General features: G+C 44.9%; 1 protein-coding gene across 2 annotated transcripts in view; it reads left to right on the forward strand.

The window, feature by feature from the left end:
- RASSF5 (Ras association domain family member 5) overlaps nucleotides 1-13500 on the forward strand; it is a 92361-nt gene that overhangs the window by 37045 nt on the left and 41816 nt on the right. Inside the window, exon 1 of one of the 2 annotated variants that reach the window (XM_067531921.1) lies at nucleotides 8005-8400. The exons of the other annotated variant lie outside the window; for it this stretch is intronic. Coding sequence (XP_067388022.1) covers nucleotides 8281-8400 — 120 coding nt within the window. The 5' untranslated portion in view covers nucleotides 8005-8280. Of the gene's footprint in view, nucleotides 1-8004; nucleotides 8401-13500 lie in introns of those variants that run through there. 2 annotated transcript variants of the gene reach the window in all.

A 13500-nucleotide genomic window follows, 5' to 3' on the forward strand; every position in this document is an offset into this window, starting at 1 on the left:
GGGGGTAAAACCTCTGCTTGCAATAAGGGGTTTTTATGTATGTGTGCAAGTAAAATCTTTTATTTTTGGTACGGGTTTCGAGGTAGATTAAAGCTAAGGCTGAGAATCAGGGATAACTTCCTATTGGTGAAAAGTAATATACTAGAGAATAGTTTCCCAAGAGAAGTGCTTTGGGGAATACACTGTGATGAACAGTCTTGTATTGACTAGAGGGATAGGTTCTTTGGCATCTCTACCTGCTGTCTTTTACAATATCCTTAACCCTTCATAAAAATGGAGTTTGTTTAGGCTGGAGAAGAGAAGACCGAGGGGGGCCGTGACAGTTTTCAAGTACATAAAAAGTGGTTACAAAGAGGAGGGCAAAAAATTGTTCTCCTTAACCTCTGAGGATAGGACAAGAAGCAATGGGCTTGAATTGCAGGAAGGGCGGTTTAGGTTGGACATTAGGAAAACGTTCTGACTGTCAGGGTAGTTAAGCACTGAACAAACTGCCTAGGGAAGTTGTGGAATATCGGTCACTAGAGATTTTTAAGAACAGGGTAGACCAACAACCGTCAGAAATGGTCTAGTAATTATGTGGTTCTGCCTTGTGTGCAGGGGACTGGATGAGACGATTTCTCAAGGTCGCTTCCCGTCCTACACTTCCATGATTCTGTGATTCCAAACCTGAATTTATATTCCTCTCTATAGAACAGATAGGGTTCCTTCAAGACCTCTGCTTAGTGGATTCATCTGTATATGTATGTGGGAGCTGTCTTTGTGTGCAGGGTGTGATTGATAAACCCGTAATTATCAGCTGCTGCTCTGACAGCTATCTACAGCAACCAGAAACCCATTAACTCCAATAGCAAGTTCATTCTCTACGGCCAGGGATTTAAAATCCAGCCGGGGCAGTATGACATCTCCACTCCCACTCTCAACCACCAAATGTAGCTAAGAAGTGATTTGTCATTCCTCTTAGACAACCGAGGCACCAGTCCTGCCTGCTCAGCTCCTTTGGATGTATTCATGCAAAACTGTAAATGGGGAACATGCACATTAAAAGGACATTCTGTTTTTGCTTACTGTGCAAGGAGCAAACATCAGCAACTGGCTGGCCATCCAGTTTTTCTGCTGATCGGGGTTTCGCTAGGTAAAAGGTTCCAGGTTTGGAGCTATCTGAACTATTTACTACATTCATTATTCAGAGAGAAAATATTGAACTGCGTTGTCTCTGGACAGCAGAGGAGGCAGCCATGGAAAACTAGAGCCTGAGTATATTTTGCGAACATTAGGATGAATCACTTTTGAAAGCTTCTTGTGGCAATGGTGGTTGTGGCCTCCCCCCGTCGCCCGTTAACTGGATGTAAGATTGTAAATCTTCTGCAATACATTCTATTAATTTTTTTTCAGTGATTTTTTTTTTAAATCAAGTAAAGCAAACTAATGGGTGCGGAGTCGAGTGGCTAGGATCTCTAGCGCTGAAGTACAGGAGGCAGTTTGAGACCCAGTGTCAGGAGATGTAGGTTCTAGTCCCAGCTGTGCCACAGACTCACTCAGGGTGCACTTCACCCCTGAACTGGCATTAAGTGCCAATTAAGCCCTCTGTGCAGGGGTGAACTTCACTCTGTGATCTTGTCATTTAACTTCTCTGCACCTTAATTTCAAGCAAAATAAATTAGACTTTTCCTGCAAACTACGTTGCATTTGTGCTGCATCCTTCGTTCTGCTCCCTTTGCGCCTGGAAATCATCAAAAGTGAATGGAGGGGGTCTAAATTTAGACATGACCTACCGGGAGCGAGTAGTTTTGCTTTCTTCTTCCTTACTTTTTCTTTTTAAGTTATGCATTAAAATAAGCATCTAACTAGATTCTCCACTGAACCTTGAATGATTGTAATAGCTGAGAGTCCCCTCTATGTAAACCCTGTCTATTTCAAACGTATCAGGGTTTCCACTGAGTCAGACTGTATATTAAAAGGCTTGTTTCATCTTCAGAGTGACAAAACAGCCAGTGCATTATTGATAGCTCTAATAATAAACACAGAGTCTGTGTATCGTGGCAATTCATCATTCTGACACTTCCTTGGTGCCTTCCCTCCGACCAGCCCAAAGGGGGAGCTTTCAGTGACAAGGAAGCAGAACACCCCCCTCCACCCCATTGTCCTCCCCTTATACACAACAGCTTCAGCAAATAGAAATCTATAAAACCAGCTCAAACCGTTACTCGGGGATTAGGATTTATATCTTCTACCTGCTTGTTAAAAACTTTGCTCCAGCAAAACTGTGCCTTTCTTTTTCTTAACTGTTCCCATGTAAATGTCTAATCCATTCTGAACTGAAGCAGTGAATTCCCCGAGAGAGAAGAATCTAGCAAGAGGGAGGGAGATGTTCTTTGATATCCATCACCTGCTGAAGATACAGATCCCTTGTTCATACCATATTCTATCAGGACTTGGTGGCCAATATGTTGTTAGCTCATGTTCTTTCCATGCCCCAAATCACGTCAGAAACAAAAAAATAGTAAAATGGATTCGTCGTTTGGTTCAGACGCTTGGAGGTGGGGGAAAACTTGGCAATAAACATGCATCTTACCTGGGTTTTCAGGAATGCGTCTATACCAGTGAATCTCCATTTTATTACCTAATTAATAGGGCAAAAGGAAAGTTTAAAAAATAATCCACTGTCAACAAAAGATGGGAAAGGATAAGAGATGTACTGGAGTTGCAAGCTCATGTTTGCTTCTTGATCTTGACCCATGGAGCTGTCAGATTCCAGTCATGTATTTCGATTGGTCTTGCAGTGTTGGCTTCTCGGAGGAAGTGGAGGCGCGTGAAGGAGGAAAGTTGATGAAGAAACAAGAGCAGAGCACCAGGAAAGGATACGCAGCTTGTCCCTGATCTGTTTAATGTGGGGGTGGAAGAATCCTTTGGCAGCACATGTTGCAAACTCAAGAATCTTAAAACTGATTCAGAGTTGGCAAGCAACAAACGTGGTGATTAAATGTGACTGAGTTAGTGAAATCAAAGTAGTAGCCACCTACTTAACACATAGTTAATACTTAATATTGCATGTTAACAATGCTTAATATTTCGGGCTTTGATCCAGCAAAGTACTTAAGCATGTATTAACCTCTATACCCATGAGTAGATTCATGGGGTGAAATCCTGGCCCCATTGACGTTAATGGGAACACTCCATCGATTTCAATGGAACCGTTCGTGCATGTGTGTGTTTGCAAAATTGAGGTCTTAGATGGTAAGCTTTTAGTAAAATATAGAGATGTGTCCCTGACCCAGAGTTCCTAGCAAAAGGGAATCCTGATCCTGAGTGGAGCCTCTGGTGCTACAGTAATATGTGTGCTGTAGGCTTCCCGTCTCTTAGTGACCTGTCTTTCGGTACTTACAGTTTGTGGACCATGAGATTTCTTCCAGCAAAGACAGGGATTGCCATATCTTCAACACCATCCCATCAGCCTTGACTTGGGTCTTGGTTCTCTCCATAGCTGGGAGTTGTTTCCCCCTTACCCTCGCCTCTATGGCAGTAGAAGTTTGGAAGGATTTCCCGAGAAGATGCTTATAGTTATGCCGAACGGGACTATTTTGTGATGCGGACAGCTCTCAGCTGACGTGACGTTTCAGCTTGGCAATGAAAGGATTTGGGAGGACGTGGTTTACAGGGAGGGATTACGCCTTGATGACTGTAGGGTGACCAGATGTCCTGATTTTATAGGGACAGTCCTGTTAATCAGGGCTTTGCCGTCTATAGGTGCCTGTTATCTCCCACCCTCTATCCTGATTGTTCACACTTGCTCCCTGCTCACCCTAGGTGACTGACATCTGGAAAGAAACCTGAGAGCCAGATCAGCAGATTGTACATTTGCCTAGCTCTCAACTTCTTGGAGCTCCGGCCATTTACCCCAGCTGAGGATCTGGGCTCATGCTCGTTTCTTTGTCGCTGAAATGGTTGTGCAGCTGTGTATTCCATTCCTGCCACCAAAAGTACAGGGCTGAACTTTCAAAGAAGTGCTGAGCTAAGCACTGCTAGCCGATTGACTGCTCACTCTGTGCATGCAGTTGCATGGATCTAGGCTCATTTATGCACCTGTTTCCCTCTTGCATGTCTTTGTATATACACAATTCAAGAGTCTGGGTTTTAAACCTCTCCCCATAAAGTCAGTGCGGCTCACGCAGCTGTCCATTAGCAGAAATACTCGACGTGGTGAGGAAACGGCTGCTGTATTTGTAATGTTATACGTTGCATTGCAGGGGTGTGCCTGGGGGGGGGAATGAAGAGGGGCATGGCCTCCTGGTAATCGTAGGGGGCAAGAACTCCTCCAGCCCAGGGCTGCGGGGACAGGGAAAAGCAAATTCCTGCTGGGGTGGGAAGGGAGAGGCAGCAAGCTCCTCCAGGGAAGAGCGGGGGCGCGGCTGAATGAGTGTGCCCCCCCAAAAGGGGTCAGATTTAAATTCCTGCGTCTGCCCCTGTTGCATTGTAATAGTTAACAAGTTTGGATTTTAATTCTCCCCTCTGAGGCCCAAAAATTGCCCCCCTATCTTCACGTGACTTGCATTGGCCTGTGGTCACACACCCCGCCCCCCGAGGGAGTAATTCACCCGTGTGCTGAGGCAATCACAAAGCATACACGCCATTTAAGTCCTACTTCCGACCTCAGAATAGGGCTTGAGTCGCGTGGTGCACAAGCGTTGCAGTGATGGCTGTCTCTGCACAGAGGTGCATTTCACCCCTAGAGGGCCATATGCGGCTCTTAATTTGCTGGTGTTCTGAATCGCGTTGCTTCAGTGTTTGTGCTCTACCCCACCACGTATTTACACAACTTAGAATCAGCTCCTCCCCCTGAGGAATAAACACACCTCGGAACACACAGCGCTTTTAGTCCTTACCTCTTAAATCACAGGACGCTCTCCACGAAGCTGGCTGAGCAGAACTCTCCCCTAATAGACGTGCACTCTGCGTGAGTAGAGAGGAGCGGAGCTGCATGTCGGATGTGTTGTCTTTGCTGCAGCTGAGCGATTTATAATGCTGCTTTGTGTTGCCACCGTACGACACCTCTGTGCCCGTAACGCGTGCTTCATCTGCGCTTGGCAGCTCAGAGACCTCTTTACCCAGAGCTACTGTTCATATTAACATGGAGGGCTGTCATCTGGAAAGCGTTCCCAGCTTGTGCATTTAGACACAGAGCCTGCTCCGTCCCGTCACAGCGGTTAGTATCTGCTGGGGTGCTCTTGCTGTCAGTTCCACCAGTCAAACTTTCCTAGGCCAGCTCTTGGGGCATTCTCAGTGAGTCACCCACAGGAGTAAAACCTTCTCCTTCTGGTGGTCCCCACCAGTGTCCAGTGGTCTTCAGGCCTATTGCGAAGCTAACCTGCTTACCCTGGCTTCTTGGCTCTCTCGAATCTCACTGAGTTGCCCACTTGGAGAATGACGCATGTTTGTTGATTTGGAAGTGAACGTGAGTTGCTCAGGTGCCATGGCAACAGGTGCCACATCAATAATGTAAGATCATAAAATGCCATCTGTGGAGTATCACAGGGGGAGGAAGTTTCATACACAGTGAATTCTTTGCACTTCAATGTATCTGAATGTATGTTAATGTTAGAATGGAAGCCCTATAAATCCACAGTGGAGCCTCATAGCCTTGTGAAGCAGGTAGTCTTAGGTCATTTTCCTGATGCTGAGGGTGAAGGTCACACAGCAAAATCAGCAGGGAAGTTGGAAATAAAAACCGGGAGTCCTGATTTTCCAGCTCCCTGTTCTTGTTGCTAAGCTCCAGTAACACCATGCCAGAGAGGATTACATCCTGAAAAGAATGAGCATGTTGGTGTCCGGAACACGTATTGAAAGATAACCGATAGGTGACCGTATGTGCAATTCGGGTCTAATCCAGCTTCTGAAGACTTTGGTGGAAGTTGGATTGGGCCCTAATGAGCATAAAATAGTGTAAACCACAGGAGTTACATAGAGGAAGAGAGGCCAAATAAATTCCCAGACTGGGAAGTATATTTACAGCTAGAGAACAGATACAGGGGAAAAAAAGAAGGGGTTTTCCCCAGTTGTCTTCTCTACCTCCAGTTTTATAAACTAAGCCTTGAAAAATTTTATGGGGAAAGTTTCCTCTTCTAGAAACTTGAGTCCTACATTGTCCACTAGTAGTTTACTATTAAGAAGCATCTTAATCTCAATACTGGTTTCTGACCTTAAGGGTTTTTCACTAGCCCTGGAAACCTTGTCGTTAATGCTGATCTAGGTTCCAGATGGGTCACAATGTAACCTGTGACCCAACCTTGCAGAATACTTGAGGGCCCCATCTGACAAAGTGCTGAGCACCTTCAACTCCCATCGACTCAACTGATCCACCCCTGAGGGGATCAAGCCTTAGTTCGGTGGAAGCTGATGGATGTAAAACTTACTTTTGAAATATTCAGGTTTTTCACCTCTGAGAAAGGTGGGGGAGACGTTTCAAAACTAGAATTCAGAGCACAAGATGTGACCCTGGAACCCGCATCCCTGCAGTGGACAGGCGATGGAAGGAACAGAAGGTAGACTAGGTTTCAGAGGTTGTCCATCTCTAATTTCTGTGGTTCTGTGAATTGCGGAAAGATGGGGGGATTGGAAGGTGAGACGAGGGGCGTGAAGCTGCTGCTACAAGGTTTTATCAGCGCTAAAGAGCCATTTTAACAGATGGGGAATATAATACCTATAACCTGGCAGTGACTGACAAACTGAAAGGTCTGTCCTGGTAAGCTGAGTGGTGCTTTCTAAGATGATGATCAAAACTGCCTCAATTTTGTGTCTGCTTCGCTGAAATCATCCTGGCTGTTCTAAAATTATCTGCAGAACACAGAGGCACATACTGATTTGCGCCTTAAAATGTCGGCAGGCAATCTGTCCATCATGCACCCACCACTGGGATGTCTGTTATTCATTCTGTGCTAGTACATAGAGGCCCCAACCAAGGGCTGGTGTCTCATTGTGCTTAATGGTGTACTAAGCTTCTGATCCCTTGCATCACCTCTCTTTGGAGCCTTTTGGTGCAAAATATTTAAATAGTAGCAGAGCGAAGCTAAAACTCAGTTCAGCTTGTTCTGGCAGCTTTAATTCCAGGAAAGGCTGTAAATGAATTAAGCCATGCAAAGGTATCTACGTGGGAGAGCACTGTAAGCTGCCTTTCTATAGCAGTGTGCTTTTAAATGACTGCAGGATTACTCTGATCGCATTCCCCATCTTTATGAAAGGTATTGCTTGACACCTGAGAGAGAAGACCAGATCCTAGCTGGTGGTGTAAATCAGGGCCGCTCCACAGAGTACATTGATTTACACCCGTGGTTCTCAACCTTTCCAGACTACTGTACCCCTTTCAGGAGTCTGGTTTGTCTTGTGTACCCCAAGTTTCAGCTCACTTAAAAATAACTTCCTTACAAAATCAGACATAAAAATACAAGTGTCACAGCACACTAGTACTGAAAAATTGCTTTCTTTCTCATTTGTACCTTATAGTTATAAAATACATCAATTGGAATGTAAACCTGTACTTACATTTCTATGTATAGCACATAGAGCAGTATAAACAAGTCATGGTCTGTACGAAATTTTAGTTTGTACTGACTTTGCTAGTGCTTGTTGTGTAGCCAATTGTAAAACTAGGCAAATACCTAGCTGAGTTGATGTACCTCCTGGAAGACCTCTGCGTACCCCAGGGGTACACGTGCCCCTGGTTGAGAACCACTGATTTACACCAGCAGAGGTTCTACCGTGGAGACACTGAGAATTTCAGCCCCGTGCAAAAACTGGGTGCAAAAGCTTGCAAGAGGAAGTGGCTGGGCTCTTCTCTGTGAACTGAGAGCAGGCAGGAAGGGGGGGGATGGGGGGAGGAGGGAAGAGGGAGGTGATGCGTTCTTACAGCCAGCTCCACTGTGCTTGCAGACATAAAATTAAACCACAGATGGTGAGTGAGTTTGAGAGTGAAGAGAGAAGAAACTCACTCAGGTCTGACCCCTCAGTATTCTGTAGCAGCCCTTGCTAAGGGTGGGGATTGGGTGAGGAAACGGAAGGGTTACCTAGAAATTACTCAGTTAAATGCTGGATAACAAGCAGAAGGAGCTGTTGCAGATAAGGACTAGCGCAGCCGAGGATGTGAAATCGTGTCTGCTGCTGTGAACGTACAGGAACTGGATTGGGAAATCCCACTGTTGCTGCAGTGAGCAGGAATCAGATGGTTACCTGCCCCTCCGGCTCCCGGGTGAGCCCCGAATGTTCTGAGGGTCTCCAATCCGCTGCTGGTAGATGACCTTGGGCAGCAGCATGAGCAGCGGGTACTGTAGCTTGGATGAAGAGCTTGAGGATTGTTTTTTCACAGCCAAGACCACCTTCTTCAGGAGTCCACAGAGCAAAGTCCCTGCAAAGGTAATCGCTTGAAAACATTCTGAGAGGCCATGCTGGGCATAGGGTGGAGCATTTCCCCTAGCATGGTGCAGAGTCTGTGTGTGCGTGCATGTCTGTCTGCAGGTGCCAGGTGGTCAAAAATTAGCTTGCGATCCTAGTCAGGACCCCAGTCGGCTGTCAGAACGATGGAGGCATTTACTTACATCTCTCACAGCCTGATACAGTAGATGGATGTCTTTGCTTCGTTGCAGGTGTTCCCCCCACTTATCTATTCTGCCACTCCCTTTTCCATGCCAGGATATGCACTCCTATTCTGCGCCCCCCCAAAAAAATCCTCTTCCCAGCCATCCAGTATCTGGCTGAAGCCCTTGTAGCTATTTGCAATGGTATCTGCGACTCCTTAATCATGCCTTTTGGCTGCCCCCCGGGGGTCAAAACCCTCTGACTGAGAATGCCTGTGCTGTTACATGCCACAGAACATTGCAGCTCTTTTACATTCTTAGAGACATGTTACAGTCACAGCAGGTTTTCTAAAGTTAATGGGCCAAATTCATCTCTGGTCTAATTCAATTGACCTCATTGGAATGACACCATGGCTTAACTTTGTCCATTTAAGTATGTTTAAAAAGAGAGAACGTTTGACTGTGTTGACCATTTTATCCTGAGGACAAACAGTTATCAGTTAGTAACACTGACAGTGCATAGAATTGCTTATATTGATATGAACTTATTTAAAATCAACCCTCAGAGAATCTGTAATCAGCCAGCCAGCACAAGGTGTAAAAAAGAGAAGGGAGGAAAAAAGATGTTACAGAAGTAGAGGTTTTACACAGGAAAAAGAACCCGAACATGTTCAAAGACCACATCTTGCGTAGGAAGCATGCACTGGGTCACCATTTTCCTCCGCTGTTGCAAAAAGTTTGACTTGGCTGTGTCGTCGGCCAGCGAGAGGAAAGCACCATGGGACTGTGGAGCAGTTCTTCTTTTTCACTTCAGAAAATGTATGTTAAATGATCAGTGATGAAATTCCGCTGTAGGGAGCTGCCATATTTGCATGTCTGAAACTGCAAAGTTATAATCCCAAACAGGTGCTTTTGGGTCTCATCTTTCTTTATGGTACAAAAAGAAAAAAGGCTCTCAGAGTTCATCTGAAAGGGTTTATTTTGTTTACAGGCATTGTCCAGTTGAGTGAATTGGTGTGGGACAATCTCTTTATTATCCAATAGTTTTTAGGGTCTCATTTTATTCAACTTCAAATTTTTAGAAATACTCCCTCAGGTCTTAACATGGGACATCCCCCGTTAATAATCTCTGGTGGGAGCTGACAGCTAACAAGCGTGCTGATATTTTTTTAAAATGTCATTTGGTTCATTTGTGTTAGGAGACCTAAATAGCCGAGTCTTTGTATAATGAGATATCCCTGTGTGCGTTCAATTTCTCTTCAATTCTTTCTTCTGTGACAGGATATTGAAATGCTAATTTTTAAATAAGCCTGCTCTTTCATTCACTATTTTGTCCTGCCCTAATATGTGCCCATCACTGTGATATCTGGGCTCCATTCTAATGGGTGTTAACTGTACTGGTCTCTCCCCTCCATTGCTCTCTTGTTCATAGTGTGAAACATAGTGAAAGTTAAAAGAAGTCCATGTCGAGTGATCTGGTATTAACAGGTTTCTCCTGCTGTGAGAAGGAAAAGGCTCATGTTTAAAATAGTACAGCGGACCAAGCAAACCATATTACACGATATGTATTGTGTAGCTTTACAATAGTACAGTAGATGCAAGTCATCAAGAAGCTGGTTGGTTGTTTTTTTCGCTGGGGCAGAAATAGTTTAAAGCTCTTGATCAGATGAGGGTTGTCGGGGCTGTTAAAAGTGTGCTGTTGCTTTTGGCTTTCTTGTTTTGAAAGTGTGATTAATGGGAGTTACACACCTGCACTGCAGAGAATGAATAGACCCTCTAAAGCTGCAGCCGACTCTTGGAGTTCTGAAGGAACAAGTCACAGAATTGTGGCAAAAAGTAGCTAGGAATCAATTTTGAGGCCTAATATGACAAGAAAAAATGGATGACTTCCAAAGAGTAATTGGTATTTGTGAGAGCCTGATCACCTGTGGAGCTCCCCGTTGCTTCAGGGGTGTGTGTGGGTGTGTATGTGTGAGAGAGAGACTGAAGAAAGAATAGAGAACAGACTGTAAGGAACAATTTGCACTGGCAGTTATGTACTAGCATGAACCAAATGGGTTTTTGTCCCCTCCCATCTCTGACGTAAATGTGAATCATAGAAACTAAATTCATCCTAGATCCAGATGACACACAAGCTGTCTGCTGGGCACAGGCCGGTTGGTGTGGGTGGAATGCTTTTCCCAAGCATTCTTGGAGATTACAGGGGGAAACAGGTGTAGTCATTATTCCGCCTTGAAACCAGCCCATGCATCAACTTGCCGAATGCTGGGGCAGCAGCAGTATCTCCCCAGCATGTGAGAACTACTCTACACAATCCTCTCAGGCCAGGCCAGGCAGATATTTGAGGCGTTGTTTAAACTTACAGTCTTGTGTTTGCTGCTGGTCTTCCAGAGGTCCTCAATCTGTCTTTGCTCAGTCGAAACACCCACTGATGCCACTGGGAGTTTGCCTGAGACTTTAGGATTTAACCCATTTATCTCCTCTTCTCCTTCACCCTCCAAGTGCAGGATAGAATCTCATTAAGTAGTTTTTCTCAGTCAAACCGGAACCTCCGTGGCTCTTTGTTTGGCTCGAGGCCCCTCTCTTGGTTATTCGTCACGAGGTGAAGCAGAGACTTTGGTTTGGGAACATGAATAAACACATTTAGGATCCAGAAAAGCTCCTATTTTCATTCTGAGATGCCAGGGTTATGAACCGAAGCCTGCTGCAATGATTGCTGCCCTAATACCAAGCAGTGTGAGTAACGCTGGGCCAAAGCATGTGTGTGTTTGGTCACCTGAAATCCCTCCGAACGGTTAGGTATCGTGTCAAATTAGGGTAACTCCCCCCTCCCCTTCCTCACCCCTTCTTTTTCTTCTGCTTTTCTCTCTTTCTGGAACCATTTTGAAAAGTTAAATGTGGAATGTTTCCACAACCACAGTCTGTAAAACACCTGTATCTGGCAGCACTTCTTTCTGCTCGTGGCTGTGTGCAGTAAACATGTTCTGACTCCAAGATTTAATTCACCTGCTGGACACGCTTTACCCCAGCGTGTCCCACTCTAGAGACTCAGGAAGGAGGCCCCAGATCAGAGATGCAAAACAGAAACCCCACTCCTGAGCGTCACAGGCTTCCTAACTCAGCTGGCACGCCAGCAGCATTTGTGGGACCCCAGATAGAGCCGTCTTGTCAAATGTCAAGTGTCTCTGCCATTCTCCTGCGTGTGCTTTCCTGGGATCTGTTTTATTCCCATCCTGCTGGTTTTTGTGAGCAGGTTTAAATCAGCCTGTTTAAGCCAGTTCTTTAAAGGGCTTGCCATGAGAAAGCAATGCCCTGCATGCGAATGTAGCACTGACTCATCCCTCCATGTGCAACCTAGATTGGAATCCTAGTTGTGGGCCTTCGTATACTAAGGGTTTGTCAACATAGTGAGTATGTCAGCGTGCACTATGGAATTTTCCGTGCGCTGGAGGAGGGTCCATATGGTGAGTTAGCGGGCACCACAGCAAGCTAGTGCACTGTAGATTCACACCTCTCACTTGCTATTTAGAGAAGCCGTAAGCTCTTAAAGCGTTTTACTAACATTTTGTAACTTTTCACAACAGCTACAGGAGACAGTTAAGCAATATCCATATTTTACAGCGGAAACACCGAACTTGATTTTCTCTGATATACTGGGGTAGGTCAGAGGGTAAAGCCAGACATGGGACCCCGGAGCCCTGTTTCCATTATCCTACTTTAAAGCCTAGAGAACTCTTTGAGGTGGGATTCTTCAGAGGAGGTTAAAAGAATTATTTGCCCATCCACCACTGAAATGCAGTGGGAACTGGATGCTTAATGCCCTTGAAAGCTCAGAGTAAGTGACTGTGGTATAGTATAAAATCTGCAGAAGGCAACCTTATCTGAAGTACTAGACAGTTGAAATAGTTAAGGAGAGTTGCAAGACCACATAGACCTAGAGAGAGAGTGAAACAAATTGTGAGACATGGAAAATACAGCCATCAGAGTGGCTAATTCCCATGTTTTGAAAAGGTGATTTAAAAAAAATAAATAAAAAGAGAGAGAGAGAATAAATCTAGACTAGTCTGGAGATGTCACCTTTTTAGTAACTTCATCATTCTTATATTTGCTTTTCTGGCATCATAAGAGAGACAATATTGGAAACCTCATAACGTTTGGGTCTTTTTTGTAGCATTTTCCCCTGCAGTTCTGCTGCTCTGTACTTTCCTAACTCACCATCTGACTGGTTCTGGGATCTTCTGTATAAAGAACAATATGATGTAAAGGCTTAATAAAATGGCTTGTTGGAATCCAACACTAACAGACACTGGGACATGGTCTTTATAAAGAGAAAAGGGCAAATTACCATTTAAGATCTAAAATGTGCATTTCCACATTCTGATTCATATCCATTTTTCTCCCATCATTGTTATTTGATCGGAATTCTGTGCACCTGCAGTTACTTGCTTGTTAAAGTCAATATCACTTTTCTTTCCCCTTTGTACATGTCCTTGTCAAGCAATCCGGTCTTCCTGTAAATGCTTTGGAAGATCTTTAGGCTTCCTATGGCTCCCTGTTCCACCCATTGATTCCTTTCTTGCAGGTCTCTTCCACCTTGTTCTGCTGTTATCGATTTATGGACAGAATGGAGACCCCTGGCTCAAATACAAGGGTAGATTAAGGCTCTGATTAATCAAAATAATATCTCTGCCCTTTTGACCCTTCAAAATCTTCAGCTCTCCTGTATCCACCGATCAAGTTGAATTCACAGGCCTCCCGCCCAGCCCACTTTACTTGAGTTGTATCAAGGTCTGTGACCTCTAACGCCATAATTCAGGGGCGTCTGAGCTCCCTCACCCACTCATTGATTCTGACATCGGCCCGTAGCAGTCAGTTCTGCCTCCGTCCAAATGTCTCATCATTGGCCTCAGAGTGTGAAAGTGATGAGCCCTGCAATGTA

The sequence above is a fragment of the Emydura macquarii genome, unplaced genomic scaffold (genome assembly GCF_026122565.2).
Source record: "Emydura macquarii macquarii isolate MOO-44397 ecotype Brisbane River unplaced genomic scaffold, CSIRO-AGI_Emac_v2 contig_3220, whole genome shotgun sequence".
NCBI classification, from domain to species: Eukaryota; Metazoa; Chordata; order Testudines; family Chelidae; genus Emydura; species Emydura macquarii.